Source organism: Phyllopteryx taeniolatus, chromosome 10 (assembly GCF_024500385.1).
Source record: "Phyllopteryx taeniolatus isolate TA_2022b chromosome 10, UOR_Ptae_1.2, whole genome shotgun sequence".
Lineage (NCBI taxonomy): Eukaryota > Metazoa > Chordata > Actinopteri > Syngnathiformes > Syngnathidae > Phyllopteryx > Phyllopteryx taeniolatus.
The window spans coordinates 18,865,801-18,890,860 of NC_084511.1; the positions used below are offsets into that span (position 1 = coordinate 18,865,801).

The following is a 25,060-nucleotide window of genomic DNA, read 5'->3' on the forward strand; positions in this document are numbered from 1 at the left end:
AAACAACCATTCGCACTCACAGTCATGCCTACGGGCAATTTAGAGTCTAATATGCCAAAATCAGTATTGAAATGTATTTTAATTTTGGGGTATACAAGACACTCTTCGTACTCAATCATATGAAAGAGTAATTATATTCAGGATTTTGAGAGAAATCACTCCAAATAGAGAATTTAGCATTTTTTTTAAAGATTTGCACCAAAATGACCCTTTTAAGGACTGTATTAAAACACACAGGTGTGTAAGTCAGTTAGCAATATATAGTACATGGAAGGCTGACAGACTTTCAAAGGCAAACTCTTGCACACTTTTTCCATCAGTGGCTTGAGCAACTGTATTCCTGCAAGTGGTTGCACTTCAGCCCCTATATCCGTCTGATGGCCGTTGATGATCATCCTTGACACAGGCATGCCACAGGGATCCCCAGGGGCCCTTCGAGGGCCACCCACACTCCTTCTGGGTGACATCGCTGACTTGCTCTGACCCTGGAGGCGGGACATCCCTATCAGCAGGAAGTCTCTAATTTGACTGAGCAGAGAGATGGAGATTGGCAGTAGCCCAAACATGCAGAAAGAATTGTAAAGTATTAATGGCTTTACAGTGATGGAGAGATTTTTTTTTGTTTTGACGATCTGAATTCATACATTTTCTTAACTGTACTTAACTGCATAATGTAGTCCACATATCGTTTACGGGACATCTCAATAAATTAGAATATGGTAGAAAAGGTCCTTTATTGCAGTACTCATATATTATATAGATTCATTCAGCACTTGTAAAAATATTTTTCAGAGGGCAAATTCCTGCCTAGTTTCTACATTAAAAATAATTTTCATTGTTTCTTGATTGTTGGTTACATAATATGGTAGTTTCTAGCGATGGCATATGTTGGGTTTTCATTTGTTGTAACCTATAATCATCCAAATTATACATGTAAATTTTTTTAAAAATCATCAAATATTTCCCTGTGCGTGTGTGTAGTGCATCTCTGTAGTATGAGTTTCACTTTTTGAAAACTAACTAAATTAAGCTTTTGACACGATTCTGATTTATTGAATCACTCCATTTAAGTCCATTTACATTTCTGATCATTTGATCAAATTTAATTTTCTTTGTTTGCAGTTCTTATTATTATTTTATCTTATTTTATTTTATTTTTATTCTTACCGCATACACAGCATCACATCTGGAATTATGTAATTGGTTATCCTCTACCTGAAGATTTAAGTGTTCAACAAACTTTTGCCCTTATTTTGGATCTTTGTCTGGGGATTTGGGGTTTTGAGGGCGGTGGCACAGATGTAGATTATGTGTGATTGATGATATCTGGTAGATTATTCCTCCCTGTATTTATGATTCTGGAGGAAGAGCCTGTTTCTCCTGTGGTGATTATGGCTGGGGGGTTCTGCAGGTTGATTACACGTGTGTTTATGTACATTGTGCTTATTTTTCAAGACACATTACCGAGACAGATTTGCCTTGTGTGTAATAAAGAAGCAGTATAATGAGATTCCTAACTTTCCCTCTTTGAATGATATTTTACATTAAAAATATAAATTAAAAAGTCCTCCCTCACCACACACGGACTACCCTCTCCTCATCACCGCATCCAAAACTATTTTCTGCATGACTCCCTCGCGGTAGTGGTAGGGGGAGCATTTTTCTCTGTGTGAATGTGGGTATGCCACAGTGTGTCCGTGTGTCCATCTGTCCGTCAGTCTACGTTTGGACCTCAACTAATTGTGATTGCATTTCCATCGGATTTGCTCACAGGCAGGACAGCAGGACCGAGACAGTAAAATGGGATCAGTGGAGGAAACTCATCTTCCCTTCCCAGATACATTGCATTCCAGGCACACACACACACACACACACAGGAACAAATAACATGAATGTATCCTCCATTACTCAGGGTGTTAGCATTACTAATGAGCTGTGAGAGACGGATAGAGATGGAGCAAGTGGAAACTGAAAAGTAGGTTGAATCACAGAACTGGAGAAAATCTAACTTGTTTCAGCAGAATCAGTGGTGGGAACTGATCAAATGTTTGTTAGAAGATTACAGACTATTTGAGATAGTAGTAAGATAGATGAAGGTGGGGGAAAAAGTCCCACCCATGAGAGAGGTCCATAAAGACCAGAGGTTTGTTTTCTTTTCTTGAGACTGAGATTTATCTTGAAATATATTCGTTCACAAAAAAAGGGGGAAAAAAACATATACTTATGATCTATGACATACAGTTAAAATTTGGTTCTAATAAAATTATTTTATAAACCATGTTGAGGGTGGAGCCCAACCCATCTGGCCTTTGGTGATGTTTTTAGTGGACAATGTAGTTTTTTGGAGACCAAGTATGTGTACAAGTAAAATGTACCAAGATCAAGTACCGATACTTAATAATGCTACATTTTACAATTGTGATTAATGTTTTATAATAATGAAATAAAAAAAATAATTTTCTTGAACATGACATGACTTTCACTCAAATATACCACTTTTCCATCCATCCATCTATTTTCTACCGCTTATCCGGGTCGGGTCGCGGGGGCAGTAGCTTTAGCAGGGACGCCCAGAGTTCCCTCTCCCCAGCCACTTCATCCAGCTCTTCCGGGGGTATCCCGAGGCGTTCCCAGGCCAGCCGAAGGACGTAGTCTCTCCAGCGTGTCCTGGGTCGTCCCCGGGGTCTCCTCCCAGTGGGACGTGTCCGGAACACCTCACCAGGGAGGCGTCCGGGAGGCAGCCACCTCATCTGGCTCCTCTCAATGCGGAGGAGCAGCGGCTCTACTCTGAGCTCCTCCCGGATGACCGAGCTTCTCACCCTATCTCTAAGGGAGAGCCCAGACACCCTGCGGAGGAAACTCATTTCGGCCGCTTGTATCCGGGATCTTGTTCTTTCGGTCACGACCCACAGCTCATGAACATAGGTTCTCCGACCTGGAGAGGGCATGCCACCCTTTTCCGACTGAGGACCATGGTCTCAGATTTGGAGGTGCTGATTCTCATCCCAGCCGCTTCACACTCGGCTGCGAACTGCTCCAGTGAGAGTTGGAGCTCACGGCTTGATGAAGCCAACAGAACCACATCATCTGCAAAAAGCAGAGATGCAATACTGAGGCCACCAAACCGCACCCCCTCTATGCCTCGGCTGCGCCTAGAAATTCTGTCCATAAAAGTTATGAACAGAATCGGCGACAAAGGGCAGCCTTGCCGGAGTCCAACCCTCACCGGGAACGAGTCCGACTTACTGCCGGATATGCGGACCAAACTCTGACTCCGGTCGTACAAGGACCGAACGGCCCGTATCAGGGGGTTCGGTACCCCATACTCCCGAAGCACCCTCCCAGGACTCCCCGAGGGACACGGTCGAACGCCTTCTCCAAGTCCACAAAACACATGTAGACTGGTTGGGCGAACTCCCATGCACCCTCGAGGACCCAGCCGAGGGTGTAGAGCTGGTCCACTGTTCCACGCCCAGGACGAAAACCACACTGCTCCTCCTGAATCTGAGATTCGACTTCCCGACGGACCCTCCTCTCCAGCACCCCTGAAAAGACCTTACCAGGGAGACTGAGCAGTGTGAACCCCCTGTAGTTGGAACACACCCTCCGGTCCCCCTTCTTAAAAAGGGGGACCACCACCCCAGTCTGCCAATCCAGAAGCACTGTCCCCGATGTCCACGCGATGTTGCAGATGCGTGTCAACCAGGACAGCCCCACAACATCCTGAGCCTTTAGGAACTCCGGGCGAATCTCATCCACCCCTGGGGCCTTGCCACCGAGGAATTTTTTAACTACCTCGGTGACCTCAAACCCAGAGATAGGAGAGCCCGCCTCAGAGAACCCACACTCTGCTTCCTCATGGGAAGGCGTATCGGTGGAATTAAGGAGGTCTTCGAAGTATTCTCCCCACCGACTCACAACGTCCCGAGTCGAGGTCAGCAGCGCCCCATCCCCACTATACACAGTGTTGGTGGTGCACTGCTTTCCTCTAATGAGACGTCGGATGGTGGATCAGAATTTCCTTGAAGCCGTCCGACCACTTTTTTGAGTTGTAATTTGACAATTGTGACATTTTAACATCCACCTGCATGTTTTTCTAACTTGACATACATTTCAGTTAAATATAGCATGTAACACAAGGCATTTCAGTTCTAAAATTAAACTGTAGTAGGACATCTGAAGTGATGCATTATCACACTTACTTTTCCACTCTGGACTGTGAAGTGAGGTGCAGGTTGTTTTTTGTGAAGAGAAGTTTCTCTGCATTATCATACCCCCGAGTGGGGTGAGCCCCAAATGGGTTTTTGGTCTGAGAAATGCACACATCCCCGGGGGTCGGTGCTCGTTTGCATGTATTAACTCCAGAATTGCCACAGACTATTCATGTAACAATTATAACTGATTTAATTCGCCATTTGTAGTTTCACATACAGGTCCGTGTGTACTTAGACCTGCATGGTTAATCTTTGAGACGGGCACATGCTACTGGTAGGATCAACCATGTATCCTGCGGGTGAGCCCGCGTGGAGTGGAGGAGGCCGAAACAGGTGTGCAGCTGGCCCGGCTGGAGCTGAACAGCCCAAAGTGGAGCGGGAGAGGTCCCGCTTCCCAAACCCGTGGTGTGCCTGCTTCCATTGCCGTTTGAGCAGCTTTCATCATCCATTTGGCAGAGCATAATTTGCAGTCGGCCTTATTGTTGTCAGCCGTGTTCACTTTAATGTGTTTCCAAATGACTGACATGGCTCCTACTACAGCTTCCCAGAAGATATAATTCAGTCTGCTGCAGTGGTAATAGTATCGGAGCATTTGGATGAGTACGTGTAAAGACCTACAGTATGGGCACTTTACAGAGAAAATAGTTGACTGATATTTTAAGTAGGGAAGCAGCAGTTCTGATACTGGTATCAGTATTGGTGCATCCCTAATTTAAAATGCAAAATAAATTACCATGACAAACATTATACACTTAATACAAGAAAAAAAATTATAATCAATTAACAATCAATTCATACGGGAATGCCTTTCTAAACAAATGTGTTTTTGACTGCTTTTTAAAAATGTCCACAGAAAGAGTGACAGGCTGCAAGACTCTATCGCCTTTAGACTTTTATCTTTTGTGAGGGACAGTAAGTAAAAGGTGGTCAGCAAATGACAGTGACAGTTAAATAACACCAGCTCTATCAAGTATGGAGGAGCCTAATCATTGAGGGCTCTGTAAGTGACTGTAAAATGTCATACTGAATCCTAAAATGAACAGGAAGTTTAGACAACAAAATGGGAGTGATGTGGCTCAACTTTATGACATCAAGTCAATAGCCTAGCGGCAGCATTCTGAGCTGAGTGCAGACAGTCTAATAAAGTTTTCTTGAGACAGGTGAACAGTCTTGGGAAGATTACTTTAGAAATGCCATTGGTTACAGTTCCAAGTTACCCTGTTGAAAATGTAATAGCAGTGTAACAATTACTTATTCAATTAATTTCTCAAAATAATATAACAAATTACATTTGATTACTTTTTTAAATTTTGAATGAATGCTTTCAACTGCTAAGCATCTTCACATTTCAAGACCTGATAGTGTTAAAACCTTCAACAGGCTATCCAGGCTTCAGGCTATCCATCCATCTATCCATTTTCTGAGCCGCTTCTCCTCATTAGGGTCGCGGGCGTGCTGGAGCCTATCCCAGCTGTCATCGGGCAGGAGGCGGGGTACACCCTGAACTGGTTGCCACCCAATCACAGGGCACATACAAACAAGCAACCACTCGCACTCACAGTCAAACCTACGGGCAATGTAGAGTCATCAATCAACCGACCACGCATATTTTTGGGACATGGGAGGAAACTGGAGTGCACGGAGAAAACCCACTCAGGCACGGGGAGAACATACAAACTCCACACAGGCGGGGCCGGGATTTGAACCCCGGTCCCCAGAACTACGAGGCAGATGTGCTAACCAGTTCTCTACCGTGCCGGCTACTTCAGACTAAACAAGACAATTTAATAAAAGACTTCACTGAACTTCAGTAACTTATTTTTACTGTTATAACAGCTGTATACAGTACACTTACTGTAACATTTTGCAATGTCTTAACAAATCTGAAACTTCACAGTTAAGGCTTTTAACAGTCAATGCAAATTTGGAGCAGGAGTACTTTCTCTGTATCATTCAAAATTCCAACTGGCCTACAGAATGCTCCATAAAGCTAACTGTCCTCTGGGTTGACATAGGCTGTTCGACATCAAAAACACCTTCACAGTCGGCAAACACTCTCTGTGTTGTACAAAAATGTATAGGCCTTTATCTTTAGTTTGTATTGTTACTTTATATTTATTTATTTATTTTATTTTTTTCCAACCCAGGAACGTCTTGTATGCCTCTGTTTTTGGCGCTGACAAGTAGATTGATCTAATCGGCAGAATGTCACTTCCAGAAAGAACCAGCGTCGGCTTTTGGAGGAAGTTGATATGAAAATGAAATATTTGACAAAACCAAGCTTCTGCGGCGATTTTTCAAATGTAACTGAAATTGTAATCATGGAAACTTCCCAACTCAACAAAAATGTGTTCATACATTTTTTTCCCAGTAATATAACAGATTTCAATTATGTACATTTTGTAATTAAATTATGTAACCATATTAATTGGTTACTCCCAACACTGCAGGTGAGAGAGAATTTCAACAGTCAAGACTAGATGTAGTTCAGACTGAGATAACAGGGACTTAAGTTTAGAAATATTTTGGAGGTAGAAAAAGCAGAAATGGATTTCAATTTCAATTTGTTAACCAAAAAGCATGGCCTGATCAAATATGACTCCAGGGTTTTTCAAGATGCGGTGCACATTTTTCAAAAGTGACCCTCAACAGGTGTAAATTTCCTGAGCCAAGCTGTCACATACAAAAATTAATATAGACCTACTCCCCCCCGAGTTATTAACTATCTATAACTATCAGTGTCAACGCTTGTGTGTTTGTGTGCATGTTTAGTGCTTGGGGGATCATCTTGTCATTTCAAAAGTGTTATATCCTCTACACACCTGTTATGAAGTTTTAACACTGACAAGATGTGTCTTCCTACTGCTACCTACGGTATACACTATTCTTTTAAAACGTGTAACACAAAAGTAATGACACCCTACAGTATACGTACATGCACGCGTGTGATTGTTTTTCATGTGTTCCACCCCAGATAGAATCTTTTCTCACGTTAAACCTTTTGTTCTTGCCTCTAACCATCATTATCCCTTTGTTGGGGGGACAAAACCGCACAAAACCGAGAGAATTGCGCCTAATTCATCTCCTCTTTCCATCCATCCACATTTTCATCTCATTCTTTATTCAGCTGGTCCCCCCCTCTCCATCTGGCGCCTCTCTAACTTTTTTGTTCTCATTTGTGTCATCACTCACTTCTTTTCATTCTCCCCCTCTTCCTCATCTTCCTGCCCTCTCTTTGTGACTGTCATAGCTGCACACGACACACTCATTTGTGTTATAGTCTATAGCTAGAAGCCCTCTCGCTAAGATAGATGCCTGTCTATGAAAGATATTTGTTTCCTTTACTGTCAAACCGGAATAATCAGCTACTCTAACATGATCAACATATTGCCCTTGCAGTAAATACAGCTGAGCAAGTGGATCAGCTCACATTTGAATGGGTATGTGAGCTTGGCTTAGTAGATGTGAAGGCTGTAGGGCTGTACGTCCATATACCTGCATGTGTGTGTGTACTGTATGTACCTACAGTTGCAGTACTTTTTTTAGGAGTTATGCATGGTGCTGCTTGTGAATCTCCACTCTAATGTATGCGTCTGCCATGTGACAGACAGAGAGATGGTTCTTGTTGAAAAAGCAGTTTGTTAACAAATTACAGTTAATTAGCCCAACTTTTAGTTCTCAATGCTGTAATTGGGCCCATTTCTCTCTGGTTCCTCCAGCTGGCATCTCCCATCCGCTGTGGAGAAAGAAGAGGAGGAGGAGGAGGAGCATGAGAGGAGGGCAATGGGGGATGTGGGGGGCACATTACATGTCTGTAGGGGTCTGTGGAGTGCTAGTGAACCTACCCCCTGGGGTAAGAGCCACTTGAGCTGGAGATTGAGACAGAGAGGTATTAACACAAAGATAATGACGGAAGGAAGGATGATGGGAATGAAAATGCAAAAGAATGTGCAAAGATGTGGGCGGAGAAGATTGTGCAAAGCGGTGAAGATGGAAAAGTGACAGAAATGTTGAATGGTGAGAGGGCGGGTGGTAAAAATCATAAAATGAATATACCCCAGAGCAGCCATTTCCGGATTAAGTAAAAGAAGACCACCTTCAAAGTTGTCGCAAGAGCTGCTTGCTCTTTCACAATGTTTTTTACTTCTCTGCATTAGACTGATAAAGCCAGAAATACCTCAGATGATGTTTAAAGTAAACAACACTGCGGAGGCTGGCTGAGAATATAGCAGCATATAAAAAACAATGAGGGGTGGCAGAATGGGTAGGAGGCGCTGAGACGCAGAGAAAGTGATGAAAGAGGGAAACAGGCCCTGTCTTGGTACTGCAGCATGATGATCAGTAGATTCTAATGAAGGTGCAGATGTCCCACTGGAGTTCTGACACCACCGGGAGTGACAATTAATGTGCTGAAGAAGGATACGTACACACAGACTTCATTGTAACACACGATCAGGAATTTCATTTACAGAACATGTACAATAGTCCTGCTTGCCATGATCAGATTAAAAGAAGGGAAAGTCATATAATGCATTCAGCCATACTACGCATACCATCAAACTGTTTAATGTAAATGGCCACGAGAGCTTAGTATTATACTCTAATATTCCTGAGCTCAATTGATTGTCTCCATTGTGCATGTAACCACCTAAACTCTCAGCAAGACAGGTTTAATGTTTTATCCTGAAACCCTGCTTTGTTTGTCTGTACCTCATCTGCGCACTCTTTGTGCCTGTCTTGTCTGCAACGCAATTGTCACACTGGCTGTGTGTTTGTTATCCTATTGAAAGTTTGGATTCTAGATGCAGTATTGACGGAAGAGATTTGGGACATAAGAGGAAATTGGCTATAAGGCGCAGTCAGATTGGTTCCTCCTATTTGAGGTTGTGTGGATGTGTGTGTGCCTGTCTGCTCTGTCCTCTTATAGATTGTCCACATCTGCAACTAATACACTTGTCATCAGAAAAAGGACTGAAATATTCTGTTTGTCCCATGCCACAGCATTCAAAACCACCTTGACCGTCATTCTTTTTATCACATTCATCTTTTTATTCCATTTTTCTTATTAGGCTGCACGGAACTAACAAACGACAAAATCACTTTGACTCAAGCTATTCAAGAATGTTAATAAATGTGGCTGTTTATTACTACGTATTAAAAAAAATAAATCGCTTAAAATAAATTCAATCATGCAGACGCATGCGCATCGTGGTAGTATCGTGTCAAGGCAGCAGACGTGTTATCTGTTGTAGTTAAGGAGGAGGGGTCTTAGTTACCTCTAGGTTAATGATCCTCATTAATATGTGCTAATATACCTCAGGTCATGTTGTAATTAAAAATCTCATTCAACTCTCTCATCTTAAATTGACTGACTTGGTTTTATGTCCTTCAAAAATGTGCGTTTTTTTATTTGTCTCCCAGCTCTGTAGTTCATAGAGACAGGAGTGGGTGTTTCGAGTGTGGGGGACTAATGCCAAATGTTGAACATTTTGACCGAGTGGTCTCTCTCCACCTGAGGCGAGTCTTTTGCCTCTGCTTGACTGGGCACAATAGGTTTTGCAGGTCGTGCCTTGGAGTGTTGCATCACATTTGCGAGAGAGTGTTTGTGTAAAAGTGGCACACAAATACACACTCTGGTGTACATGTGGATGCACAACGGCATGCGAAGTCCATCAGCATGGGAACCTTCGTATTCCTCTGAGTCCTCTGGTGTCTGCTGATGCAAGCTGAGCTAATTGTAAAGCTGAATGATGATTTCAGCAGAATAAATACAGAGGGTGTTACGTAGGTAGGTTGAAAAAAATAGATGACTGAAAATGTGAATAGATGGTTGTATACAAAATAGGTTGATGGAAAACAAGTGGATAAATGCAAAATGGGTGGATGAAAAAAATTGATTGATGCAAGGAATCTCATAGATATAGAACTGTAGATATGGAGGGATTGATCAAAAATAGGGATTGCTCATCGAAAATTATAGAAACTTGATAGATTTAGGAGTGATAAATCTAAACAGTGAAATTGATGACTGATTAATGAAAGATGGAAAATGGATGAAATTGGTTGATAAGTGGATAGAAAAATCTAAAATGGATGCTGGATTGATAGAACATAGAAAGGCTGTTTCTAGATGTTTGTAGTTTCATTTATGGGAGATATCATAATTAAATGGTAGCGAGATAAAATAGTGTGGTGGATGAATAGGTAGAACAAGATTAAGAAAATATATGATGTAATCCCTCGTTTATTGTGGGGTTACGTTCCTGACCACCCCAGCAATAGGTGAATTCTGCGATGTGCTAGCCATATTTTTTTTAATAGATATTTTCAAGCCTTATGAATCTCCTCAGTCCCACACATTAATCTTTCCCACACTCTTATTAACCTCTACCGTATTCATAAACATTTTCTTACACTCTTAAACACATTTTTATATTCTGAAACATACTGTACATAATATTGACAACATACAGTATGAAATGAAGCTACTCACCATTAAAGTTAATGTCAATTGTACTGCAAAGCCTGCAAGAGCATTACAGAATAGCTGTCACCCTGATATTATTATTTTTGTCCTTCTTCATGTAACGGACCGAAGATTTATGCCCTAATGGCTGCAGAAAGGCACAAACCTTCTTCCTTCCTTCAACAGGTCGAGAAGTTTCATTTTTACTACTGCTACCATCTTCCTCTGTCACTAACTGCCGGCCGCCAGGTACCAAATTTAGGCAGTATCGCAAGGCTTGACGTAAAGTATTGTAACGTCCTCCAATGATACACGACGAGACCTTAGTCTATTTAGCTCACATTTATTGACAAAGTAAAGAAACGTGGTTACTATGAGACGTACCGTCAACAAACTCTCACTGGAAATTATCAGCGCTCAGCACAACTGAGCTTTTGTACTGTGCTGTACAGGTATTTTATTCCTTGTAATATGTGTTTTAATGAATTGTCATTCATTTTGTTAATGTTTTAGGCTAGAAAATGCTTATTTTACCATGACAATTAAAAAATATGTAAAGAAATTCCGTTATATGCTGAATTAGCATCAATATAAATATGATTTTTTTTTTTTTTATTGTGACGCACTAGGTGAACCGCGATATAGCGAGAGATTACTGTAACTAAAAAGTCACCAGAAAATGAATAGATTTATGTATGAATCAAAAATAGATGGTGAAGTGGTTTACCATAACTGATGTGTGATTGATTCTCACTCGGTACTCTTCACAAATGCTGCCCAAAGTCAACTTTCACAGGCTCCACAGTCCCTGCAGTGACCCAGATCGTACACCACTATAGAAAACCCATGGATGGAGAGATGTTACTAAGTATAGATGGATGGATGGATGATGGATGGAAGCATAAACTGATGGACAAATAGATGTCAAATATCAGTCTGTTTGCTACATCAACAAAAAAGACAGACATCTGCTGACATGGCTCTCACAGACCTGTCACTCAGGACTTCCCCATCACAAACATGCATATTTCCACTCAGCCATCCATGACCAGAGCAGCTCTTACCTCAGAGGGCTTCCGCATGAATAGTAAACTTCACTCTCCTCACATCATGCTCACAAGCACACAAGGATGGAAGCTAGCAGGTAGCGGGCCCTGTTCAAGTGTAGCCCAGAACATGCAACACAGGCTTATGATACATTCCATGTCATTTTGTTCAAACTGGTAATCTGCATGTAATTAACATCTGATTCACCGAGGCACCAGCTAATAATACAATCAGGGATGAAGGCACCCCCCCCCCCCCCCCCCCCCAAGTAATGAAGGGCTCAAGGTACAGGATTTGTCTGAGGGCCCCTCAAAAACCCCATAACATTGGCAACAAGATGACATTCCAGAAAATCAAATCCTCTAAATCCACAGTGCAACTAACTGGAAAATAAATTGAGAGTATAATATAATAAAACTATGCTAATTAAGGTCTGTGGAAGTAATCAAGAAAGCTATTAAACTGACTTAACCAATTAAAAGTTAGTCAAAAGTCAAAACTGTAAAACAATTTGAGTCTTATGTTGTATATTTAGATCTATGAACAGTTAGTTCACGCTAATTTGCTTTAAAAATATAAACATTAACCACAAATGTGATTACAAGTTGCAAGAATAATTCCTGAACGAACAAATCTTATCAATTTGGAGAGCCTCTATTAATGCACTAATTATTTAAAGTTGTACTTCTTTATTTGTGCCATGCTGTTTTAATTGCATCTTGAATCTGGACTGTACAAGGTGTGTCTCAGACGGCAGACACACCGGTGTCTGTATTTAATCAATAACAAAGACAACTCCAAGGCATATACACATCTGCAATGCAAAAGTCTGAGTCATTCATTCCAATCTATCACTGCAAGAGACACAGTTCAAAAGAAAGCTAGTTTGAGTCAATATACTTGACGATGTTTTTTTCTTTCTTTCTTATTAGTCTGTTGATACTAAAAAAAGATGTAAACATCAAAGAGCGGAAATATTCCCCCCCCCCCATCCTCAGCAACGGGCCATCCTGAGCGTCTATATACAGCTTGTGCATGCTGATCACATTTGTTCCATTTTTGGGCGCATTCTTTTTAATCGACAGTGAAAGTGCTTACTGAGCCCCTCACACCAACTTCACATAGTGTCACATGCAATCTTCACTTAAATGGAATCCATTCATGAGATCATAGCAACATACAATTCTCATTTTACCTGCACAAGGACACAATGTCCCCGGTGTGTGCTTTTATAGGCAAACAAATAATCACTTGCAATCTCTTACATTGCTCCCTCTTTCATTTTGTCACGTTTTCCTATTAATTTGTAAGACTTATTTGGTATGCATTTGATTTTTAATGGCTGAATGGGCAGAATTGCTGATTGCTGTTAATAAACACTCACTTGCCAACGTTACCGTGTGCCTTAATAAAGATGTGCTTGCAGTCATATAGCTGGGCACTGAATCTGTACCTCATGGGGATTATAAAACTCTCTTTTTCCTGTCAAAGAGAAATGTTGTTTTTCTCATGTGGTCCTTTAGGCTTAATTTTTTTAATGGGCTTGGTAATATTATATGCAATATATTTAACTTAGGCGGCACGGTGGCCGACTGGTTAGAGCGTCAGCCTCACAGTTCTGAGGACCCGGGTTCAATCCCCGGCCCCGTCTGTGTGGAGTTTGCATGCTCTCCCCTTGCCTGCGTGGGTTTTCTCCGGGTACTCTGGTTTCCTCCCATATCCCAAAAACATGCATGAATTGGAGACTCTAAATTGCCCGTAGGCATGACTGTGAGTGCGAATGGTTGTTTGTTCCTATGTGCCCTGCGATTGGCTGGCAACCAGTTCAGGGTGTACCCCGCCTCCTGCCCGATGACAGCTGGGATAGGCTCCAGCACGCCCGCGACCCTAGTGAGGAGAAGCGGCTCAGAAAATGGATGAATGGATATTTAACTTATTTAGCGACATGAAAGGGGTAAATACACACACACACACACACACACAAATACTGTAAATAATAAAGATAAATAAATCAGAGATAAAGATTAATAATAAGTAAAAAATATGCTGTTAAATAGGTCCCCGATGGGAGGGAACCAAAATGTTTTTCATTTTTTTTGTAAAGGCAAAAAAATTTGTAATTAAACTATTGTGTTGGAGTACTAAGTTGTGCATGCCCATTAGGGTCCATTATCTGTAACGAACAATGGTACCTTCAGTGCACATTTTGTACACTAATAGGTTGTTTTAAAGTAGGCACCAATGTGATTGTTTGGCTTGCAGTCCTTCCCTCTCTGGATTGCTAGATTTAGCAGCATCAAAAATAATTTATTGTTTTCGGCTTTTAGATTCTGCAACATCTGAAAAAAAGAAGAACATACTAACAAATACTCCCGACACAATTTAAATGTAAGACAGCATTCCTAAGCCTGGAGACATGTTTCTGTTGTTTGGTTGGCATCTCCACAAAGTACCAAAACAGAGAACTACCTCCATGGAGCCAAACAGCATTTGAATGTGTCACTCATCTCTTCTCTCGAGAAAACATGGAAGCTTCCATGATGCATAACTTTAATCTCATACAAATTTACACCTGACATTTTAATGGCCCTCATGAGAGAATTTTAGTAAAAAATAATAATAACAATAATAAATGTTTGAAAATGTAACAACAGTTGAATAGGACATGTTTCATATAGGTACCTGCACCTGGGAGATCTGTACAGCCTGCATAATTGCACCACATGGGCAAACATTCTATGCCGTGGATGCTGAGCTGAAAAAATAAATAAAAAAATAAAAATAAATACAAAGATATTTAGCCACAAAAGCACAATTTTAACATGACTGGAGCATTAGGTTACATTATTTACTCAACATTCATTCAAAATTCTAAAATCATTTGCCTCACCTTGTATACAAAAGGCACAAGTGACTGATCAGTGGAGTATCATACTTGGAAATAACAAGTTTATTAAAAAAAAAAAAAGAGTTACCATTTGGTAATTATAAATGTACTTTACATTGAGATTTTACTTTTATTTATATTACTGCATAGTTATAAATAGCAGGTTCATTGACCTCAGCAACATCCCTCCGCATATGAATTGTCACCATGCACATACGCACACACAATCACATAAACATGCACACACACACAAATACACACACGTACACACAGATGATGACTCTCTTGCAGATCCTTTGAGTTAGTAAAGAGCATGTTTAGAGGTAAAGCTGAGGATGACTGTCTCTGCACCTGAACATGTTCAAGTTTGTGTGTGAATGACATGCACACGAATGCACAATTACAGGAGAATGTGCATCTTCTTGCACCCGTGTATGTGGCTGCATTTAGAGGAGGCTATTTATTTTGACTGCTTTCAATTAAGGTCCAAAGCTGTAATCCATAACAATGCCATCAATCCACAGCAGCAGCAACAACATGTATGTAATTTATATGGTAATGCATTTATCATGGTTGCCCCGAGATACGCAGTGGACATCTGACAATGGACAGTGTGTTGTAGCATCCTAACGTGTAACCATGAACACACACACACGCACACACACACACACACACACACACACACACGTACACGCAAACCTATGCGCACACACACACACACGCACACACTCTTCCCAGCAACAAGAAGGCATGTTTCAATTAGCAGATGCAGAGAGGTGCTGGGTTGTGCTTGTGCACCGAGGTCAAAAGGTTGTGTTTTTGCCTTTGCTCTGTTCTTCTCAAGATAAAAGTGCTGCCATTTGAACAGATACTGGAAGTAGACAAGTAGAATGAATGTGCCTCAGATTGCTGTAGAATGCTCCTGGACACCCAAAGTAATCATCATTCATATGCTACGTGTGATAGCTACTTATCTCAGATACTTACTTTACTAAGTAAATAACTAATTTTCGCAAAATGTTGTCTAGTTACAGTATCAGTTGTCATGATAAACTGTAATACCATTTTTATTCATCCAAAGCATCCTGATATCTGCAGCAGATGGTGAGTTGACAGATTGGTACATTGTATCGTTCCCTGATTACTTTGAATAAAGAAATAAAAAGGCATAATTCACAAAACTAACATGAAGCAAAAATCTAACATTTTTTGGAGGAATAAACCAAACAAAAAAATAATTTCCTCTTATTTGCATTCATCCTTAATTTTATTTAGCATCCAAACAACAAACAGCAATGACACCAGCACCACTGAGGTTGAAATGTAGAAGAGTGTGTAGGGTAGCTTGAAACCACTTTAATTGGCCAGCTAACAGTTGCCAGCAATTGGAGGAGGAGAAACATCCCAGGTTACACAGTGGATGATTTGTAATATATATACAGTATAAGTGGGAATTTAAGGCATTAACAAATTAATTGTTAATTAATTCCCAAAAAAATACATAAAAGTAATTTGACTTAGACCAGTGATACTTGTAAATGATACGTCCGAGGAAAAGAAAAAAAAAAAACTGTCGAAAAATTCTGTTTTATATCTATGCAGCGTTTTCTCATGCTCCTGCTTCATCAGCAGGCTTTGTGTGAAGACTACTTTGCTGGTATGTTTTTTGAAAGAGGCGCTGCATACTTTTGGGGTGATGGCGTAATGCAAGCGAGATGAAAGAGAGGAAGAGGGAAGCTTGAGGCCAGAGAAGAACCCAGACTGCGTTGCACATCAAAGACAGAGCTGGTGATACAATCGTATCTTTAGGCTGCAAAAGCCCAACTTTATTAATTAAAGCGCTGTCTGTTGCACAAGCACAAGTCTGTTGAATCACGCTCTTATCTCTCTGTCCTCTCTTTATTTGTTTTATTTTTCCCTCGTTCTCTGCAGTGGCACTCATTACAGAAAGAGGCTGGGGTTGTGACAGCACACTTTCGAGATTGGAAAATCAGACAGGAAACACTTATTGACAGCTGCAATATGTGGCGTCCATTGTTGCACTCAGTCACACGACAGGTGTGCATCTTACCGCACTATTAGATATCAAGAAAAGGCATGAATAGGAGATAAATAAAGTGATGAAGATGAGGTGGAAGAGATGTCATATACACTGCATGTTTGCAGCCACTGACTGACAGCTCCCCCTCAGTCTAACATCTGTGCTGACAGCAGCTGTGGTAATGGCTCTCAACATGTGCCAGCATAGGTGTGCCCGGTCCACTTTTTCCCCTTCTTCCTGTGCACAATTCATTGAACTGTTTCCCATCGTCCGCTTATCTCCTCATTATTATTTCCCTAATTGAATCGTGAACAGATTGACTAAACAGCACACCAATAGCGGTGAAATAAGAGCAGCATCAAGAGTCACGTTATGGGATTATTTTTCCAGTGCTGGTATCCAGGTGTGGAGCCAAGGCTGGGAGGAAATATGGGGTAGATGCAGAGATGATGAACGACTCTCGTTAGAGGGGTAATTTGTCTATCCTTTTCTGACGGGGCTCCAGCTGTCGTTCCATCCCTCCACCCTCCCGACGCCTTCCTCAGCCGACCAGTCCTCACCTCAGCCAGATGGGTGGATGGATGGATAAACCGAGGTGGGTGGGAGGAGGTAAAGGAGGGACAGAAATAGTCACAAGGACAGGGAAGAGAGACATCATTGTAGAGTCAATGAGCGGAATTAAGCCTGTGTAATGCCACAGCAGAGTTGGAGAAACAATCTTGTATACAAAAGTTAAGGGCTATCATGCTTCATTGTTGCATTGCTATCACTCAGGGGGCTGCTCTTTAGAACAAAAGCTACAGGAATAATTTTTTTCCTCCTTTATAGTGCACTCAGTCGTCACACTAATCAACACTGGATTTTAGAAATGCCTGTCATGGAGAAATACATACAGATGGCCAGGGAGGCGATGGCAACGATCCGATTGTCAAGAGAACCACGTGAGCTCATTGCCAAGCTTTTGTTCTAATAACACAAACCAATTTTCACTGACCTTTCTCGAAAATGTAGCGGGCAGAAATGGCTGAGTTAAGGATGCCCTACAGCATAATTGCTAAAGAGATTAAATTTCCCTTAATTGCTTTTGGCCAACTATAGCATTTTTTGTCTTTTTTTGTAATTAAAGTGGTTTAAAATATTAATAACTACCCTAGAAAATACATAACCTTACACATGTGAGTTCAGGCACGTGTAATTGTGTACACATGTATTAGTAGCATGCAGAAGTAAAGCAGGCTTGGAAGAGTGCTGCTATACATGCACGCGGGCGCGCACACATACACACACACACACACACACACACACACAGATGTTTACCACTGCATGTTGTCACCAACAGCCTCATTAGAGTGCTTGTAAAATATGCAAATAGCTGTAATCCCATTTCAAACGTCAGTCGAAGGGCGGGATTGATTATTTTTTTTTTATCAATTGCTTTTTTACATAAGTAAAGGTTGTTTATTCCCTCCTTACCTCTTCATTCATTTTTCCTGTCTTTCCTGATCCATTCATTATTGCCTAATTACCGTCCTTCATTGCTTTCCGTCTCAATTTGCTTTATTTTTTGTTAAAAATAAATTCTCGAATGTCTGTTTTCCCATCCTTTTTTCAGTCCATTCATCTCTCTGTGTGCTCTCCTTTCTTCTGGTTGACCTTGTGACCCTTGCATAACCACCACCCACTGCCCCCCTGCCCTTACATCAGTCTGTCACATTCCCTCCCATCTAATCCCTCATGTACACCACCAATGTTTGCTTTGCCACTGTTGATCCATTTTTCTCAGTTTGCAGTAATGAAATTGACCGGAAACGCACAATGCAAACACACACTTGCGTACACACACACATGTGCACACACACACACACACACACATGCGCACACACACACGCACATGCGCAGACACATAGCTATATACAGAAGAAGAAAAAGCTGGTCCTCTCTCTGGGGTGCAGTTAATGCCTAGCCGGGGATTGATGCCAGCTCTGGTTTCCATGACACACGGCTCTAAGCTGGGGCAGAAGCAACACTCTGGCTCCTCTTCTATCAGATGTATCTCTAGAAAGCCATGATGGCACCCACTGTATATTGATTAATGCACCTCACGGTGATGAGACTCTCTCCAACTAGTCTGTGTTGATATCCTCCACCGTTTCATGACACTATATTGCACACGGAGGGGGGGGAGAGTCTCAGTCTATACAAGTAAATTCAATCAATACATGATATATATATTGTTTTCATTATAAGATTTTGTATTCTGATTATAGTAGAACTAGAGGCAGAACCTGTGTGGTGACACCCCAGTACGAAAGTGGAGATCGTTACAGATGAGCTACTGCTGCCCGATGGACTTCACTGTCTCTATTTAAAAGAAATACTTGAAAAAAAATCTATATGTTTTTGGATACTAAATGGTCAAAGGCACAAAAGGACAGCAAGCTTTGACACCGATGGACAATTTAAAGTCTTCAATGAACCTAAGATGACTTTTGGCGAGAGAAGCGGAGTACACAGGGAACTGATCACCAGCCAATCTCAGCGCACATATAGACAAACAAGCATTGATTATTGCATTCATATCCATGGCCATTTTTTCGTCATAGAGTAATGCCTCTTTCTTCTTGCTGTATGTTCTGCTTTCTTCTGTTAAAAAAAGAAAAATAATGGAAGAAGAGACAAACCAAGGTCATCCATTGTAACCTCTCTGTTCCCTGTGAACTGACAGAAGATGAATGCATGAAAAGTGATTAACTAAAAATCAAGCTCACAATAAGATTTTTTTTTTCTCTTTACAACCCCCACACATTTAAGCTTTCAAAAGTGCAGGACAAAACACTACTGAGAAAGGTTTGTTTTGTAAAGCCATAAAGAGAAAACTCAGTTGGAGCCAAAGGCTATCATTTTGATTGTTGCAATCAAGTGAAAATAAATTATTATCATTGTCACTGTGTCTCTGTTTGACTATTTAATTAGTGGTGATAATAACCTGAGTTCTTTAGTGGATTAGCTGAACTCTGTGGCCTCATTTTTACAGTTTTGTTGATTGATTGAGCGACAAATATGGCAGACATAATTATTCTATATTTTGAGCTGTCTCTAAATAGAATTTATTAGATTTGTCTTTGTCCTTGATTTCCAAACCTTTGGAGAGTAGAGTGATTCTCTCTATCCCTCTTTTGTCTCTCTGGTGTACGGGACAGCCTGATTCTGTCCACACGTCCCAGGGCTCTGGCTATTTAAAGAGTGGCTATTCGTGTGTCTTATCCATGTAGAGAACAATTGTGCAAAGGATGTGGGTCCTAATAAAAACTCAAATCCCATCATCCTATTCCAGCAAAAAGGAAATAGCACATTCTTCCTTTGACAAATTAAAAATTTAAGACATTAGGCAAGAAGCGCAGACATTTGTCAATGAATTGCCGTAGATTTGTTGCTAAAATGCACGTACTGTACAGCATGGGGTTATTTGTCATGCATGCACTTTGGATGGACTAACATTTGTTTAATTAGGGTTGCCTGACAGTTTGTGAGTTTGTGTTTCATTTCTCACTGGGTCAACAGTTTTCATTTGCGCTTTTAAATAGTCCTTGTTACAACTTTTTATTTATACACTCAAGTACATGGTGTTGCTGATTTTTTATTTTATTTTTTAATAATGTTACTTTGGGGTGGCACGGTGGACGACTGGTTAGCACATTAGCCTCACAGTTCTGAGGACCGGGGTCCTAAATCCCGGCCCCGCCTGTGTGGAGTTTGCATGTTCTCACCGTGCCTGCCTGGGTTTTCTCCGGGCACTCCGGTTTCCTCCCACATCCCAAAAACATGCAAGGTAGGTTAATTGAAGACTCTAAATTGCCCTTAGGTGTAAATGTGAGTGTGGATGGTTGTATGTTCATATGTGCCCTGCTATTGGCTGGCGACCAGTTCAGGGTGTACCTCGCTTCTCGCCTGAAGATAGCTGGGATAGGCTCCAGCACCCAGTGAGGATAAGCAGTTCGGAAAATGAATGAATGAATGAATGTTACTCTGCAACAATGTTTGGTTTTCTGATCAACATCTAACAGGCAAACTACATCACTGTCAGTCATCACCATCTGTTTTGTCTAACTTTCACCATTCGCCTTTTCTCTTCTTCCATCCTCCAGGTCGCCCAATGCCTCCAACCTCTTCCTCTTCCCTCCTCCCTCCGTCCCATCCGTCCTCCTCGTCCGCCCCACATCACCCATCCCCTGGCCCGTCTCCGCCCATCAGGGAGTGCCAGGTTCCCCTCCTGGAGAAAAACTCCACCCATTCTCACCTGGAGCCCCACCCAGAAGACTCATATTTGCTCCGGGCCCAGCCGTCCTCCACGGGTAAGAAAGCGACCCACTCATATGCACCATCATTCTTTAATTTTATTAATACAGTCACTTCATCCATCACAGTCTTGCATTATGTCATTTTGTGTGCATTTGCTGGTCCATTTTGTATGTTGGGTGATCTGTGGCTTGACATTGTGTTTTTATCATGTGTCTTCTCTAGGCATGAGAATAATGAAAATTAAGATATACAGTATTATTTCTAAAACAATAACAAATTAAAGATTCTAATCTGTGTTCAATTTGTGATCTATGAGATAATAGTAGAACTAGAGTCTGCGTCTTTGAGATCTTTTTTGTATGTTTTTGAGTAATAAAGTGACACAACAAAAATTAAACATTGCTTTTTCTTAACCATGTAAAATGGTCCCCCACAATTTTATTTTGTTAATTTAAAAAATTCCTGGTTCTTGGTTCCGCCGGTTATTTCACTGACCGTGGTGGGATTATTTGTTTTGTTGTTGTTGTTGTTTTACGAAAAGGATACCAACAAGTTTGCATATGTGTGTAAAAACAAGTGACATTTTTGCTGCTTGACCTAACAGCTAAACAGGACAGTTTTAAAACTGAATAAATAAATTGAAAGCAGTGATCCAGGTCTCAGCAACTAGTTTTTCTGCCATTGAGGTGCTATGTTAAAATCCAGCCTCTCATGTGTGGAGTTTGCATGTTCTCCCCGTACTTGTGTGGGTTTTCTCCGGGTACTCCGGTTTCCTCCCACATCCCACAAACATGCATGCTAGGTTGACTGAAGACACTATTTTTAATTGGCCTTAGGTGTGAATGTGAGTGTGAATGGTTGTTTGTTTACTGTATACTGTATGTGCCTTGCGATTGGCTGGTGACCAGTTCAGAGTATACCCCGCCTTTCGCCCAGAGTCAGTTTAGATCGGCTAAACCACGGCCGCGACCCTAGTGAGGATAAGTGGCATGGAAAATGGATATTTTTATAGTATGCCATGAGTATTTCTGCACAGAATGAAATGTAAGGATGTCCATCCATCCATTTTCTGAGCCGCTTCTCCTCAATAGGGTTGAGGGCATGCTGGAGCCTATCCCAGCTATCATCGGGTAGGAGGCGGGGTACACCCTGAACCGGTTGCCAGCCAATTGCAGGGCACATACAAACAAACAAACATTCACACTCACATTCACACCTACGGGCAATTTTAGAGTCTCCAATTCATGCATGCTTTTGGAATGTGGGAGGAAACCGGAGTGCCCGGAGAAACCCCACGCAGGCACGGGGAGAACATGCAAACTCCACGCAGGCGGGGCCGGGGATTGAACCCGGGTCCTCAGAACTGTGAGGCTGATGCTCTAACCACTCAACCGCCGTGCCGCCCATGTAAGGATGTGATGAATTTAAAAACTAAATAATTGTTACAAAAGAATATTAAATTAGGTGTTCTCAACTCCAAGCTCACTCGAAATTCTCTTGATGGCCGTTACAGGCCCAGTCTGCTGGTATCAGCAACTTGGAGCCATTTATTTCCCTCCCATGAACACACGCAACTACAGTGATGTACATCAGCATTCACATTTGTCTCAACAGTTAGTTACTGTGGGCCAACTATAGCTATCTTCATGTACCTCTGTCTCTCCACCCCTGTTTCTCCATTCCTCTGTTCCTCTGCACTCGTAATCAGCAGATATATTTAGCAGAGGTCTGATGGGAGAGAAAGGGAAAGTCCTAATGTGATTTTTGGTGGAATACAATCTATTGTTAATGGTGTTAGGCTCTCCTTTGATCCAGTATAAATCTTCATTAGGGTAGGCCGGGGTCCCAGGTTCAAGAAGAACGTGATTAGGAGGCTTTTAAAATGACGTTACATCGGCCTTCTAATTGGTTTACTGTTTGCTGGGGCAACATCAATCATTAGCCCAGTAACCGCACAGCAAATAAATTCACTCTGCCACTGAAACCCTAATGGCAGACACTGGCAAAGAGGGAAAGTGAGGCTCAAAGGCACTCGCTCAATCTCTTGTGCTTTTTCACTTACACCCACACTTTTTTGTTCTGGGCCTCTTTCAAATCTCGGGTGAACTTATGAACATAGAGGCAGCAAGCAAGGGCGACAAACTTTGTGAAGTTGTTTAATATGACTTCTTTCATCCATCCATCCATCCATCCATTTTCTAAGCCGCTTCTCCTCACTAGGGTCGCGGGCGTGCTGGAGCCCATCCCAGCTATCATCGGGCAGGGGGCGGGGTACACCCTGAACTGGTTGCCAGCCAATCACAGGGCATGACTTCTTTCATAAAAGCATTAAAAGACTGAATAAACAAACGCAACAAATACAATTTTAAGATAACCGGAATGTAATGAAAAAAAAAAACATCTAAGAAAAAAAAGTCTAAGGGGCAATATATATAACAAAGGCTATCCTGGGAGGTGCTCAAATGTTGGGAAGAACAATATTGAGAAAAGCTGCCAATCTAATGACTACAGAGAGAGTCAACGGCTCTGGTTGTCTATAATGTGTTCTAAATGAGTTTAGAGTGGCAGCCTGGCACTACCCTGGCATGTTGGAGGACTTGTAAATGGCTGCAATTAAATAAAACACTCCGCATGTGACTGCATGTCTGTCTGCATGAATGAGGGCCTGCGCCATATGTGTGTTGGATGTGGTCGTGTTGAGAGTGGACGCTGAGAAGGAAATGAGCCTGACCAGGCCAAGCAGAAACTGACCGCGGTGAGCTAATCCTGCAGGAAGCTACATACTGTTTAGGTGTGTCTGCGCGTGTGTGTGTGTGTGTGTGTGTGTGTGTGTGTGTGTGTGTGTGTGTGTGTGTGTGTGTGTGTGTGTGTGTGTGTGTGTGTGTGTGTGTGTGTGTGTGTGTGTGTGTGTGTGTGTGTGTGGTTGTGTAGATTGGCAAAGTAGTCTGCCATTACCAAAGCTAACAGGTGAACAGACATGACTTGTGTTTTTAGTCAAGCATGGCAGCTGAATGGAACGAAACACAACTGTGGATTGGCTGTGAATTAGGTTTGCGAATGTTTATATGGGAATAATATCTGGCTCAGAGCACCTGTCTGGGAACATTTCCCCAGAATGCCAGGAGAGCTGAGACGGCCAAACGGAGCATAGCAGATCACTCCTGGAAAGAGCTAACGTTAGCGGTGTCTCTCGCCATTCATTATGCATGGGGGAAAGCTAAGTTATTTTTAGCCCCAAAGTGACTAGCCTTCTGCTGCCAGGGATGTCACCTTAAAGTCACTGCTAACGTAATAAATGTTTCATGACTTTGTTGAAACAAATATACAGAAAAAAAGGAAAACCAAAGAAATGTTCTCTTATTGTGCACGAATCGTATCTTTTCTAATTGTGCTCATGCAAGGGTGACATTCCCGTTATGGCGCTTATGCGTTTAAATCTGTGTGTGTGTGTGTGTGTGTGTGTGTGTGTGTGAGTGTGGGTTAAATACACCCTTGGATTTGTGCTCATAGTTTGTTTTTGGCTGAACGTGATGACTCTTCTCTAGTGGATTATTGCCTCCTAATTAGACAGAGATGACTAGCCAAGGCAGAGGCGGTGTGTGTGTGTGTGTGTGTGTGTGCGTGTGTGTGTGTGTGTGTGTGTGTGCACGTGTATGTGCATGTGTGCATGTATGTGCATGTGTGCGTGTGTATTTGCGTGTTTCATTGCCATTGTACTGCTTAAATTATTTAATGCACAGAGGAACGTTTAAGATCAAACCAAATCAGCTCAAGGTGGATTTTTAATCTTGCCAGCAACTAGATGGCTCTCGAACCGGTTAGTCAAATTTTTTTTAAATAACTTTTTTTGTTAAAGAAGGGATTGAAACAGAGGATGTGACAAATGAGGTAAAGAAATTAAGAAATTGAGTGAAAAGGACAGAGAGAGGGTAGGCACTGAGGAGATGGGGGTGGTACAGCCCTGTAATGATCCCGCTTAACTGCTGAGTGGGCATTTCTGCCACCCAATCCCCCCCCCCCCCCCCCCCCACCACCCACTCCACCCCCTCCACACAAACTCTCTCACACACACACACACACACACACACACACACACACACATGTCC

The 25,060-nt window shown here is 41.8% G+C and overlaps 1 protein-coding gene across 23 annotated transcripts in view; it reads left to right on the top strand.

Moving 5' to 3' along the window:
* tenm2a (teneurin transmembrane protein 2a) overlaps window positions 1–25,060 on the top strand; it is a 262,652-nt gene that overhangs the window by 166,811 nt on the left and 70,781 nt on the right. For 18 of the 23 annotated variants that reach the window (XM_061787016.1, XM_061787025.1, XM_061787022.1 and 15 more), the window contains one exon: window positions 20,801–21,007. The exons of the other annotated variants lie outside the window; for them this stretch is intronic. In XM_061787016.1, coding sequence (XP_061643000.1) covers window positions 20,801–21,007 — 207 coding nt within the window. The remainder of the gene's footprint in view (window positions 1–20,800; window positions 21,008–25,060) is intronic. 23 annotated transcript variants of the gene reach the window in all.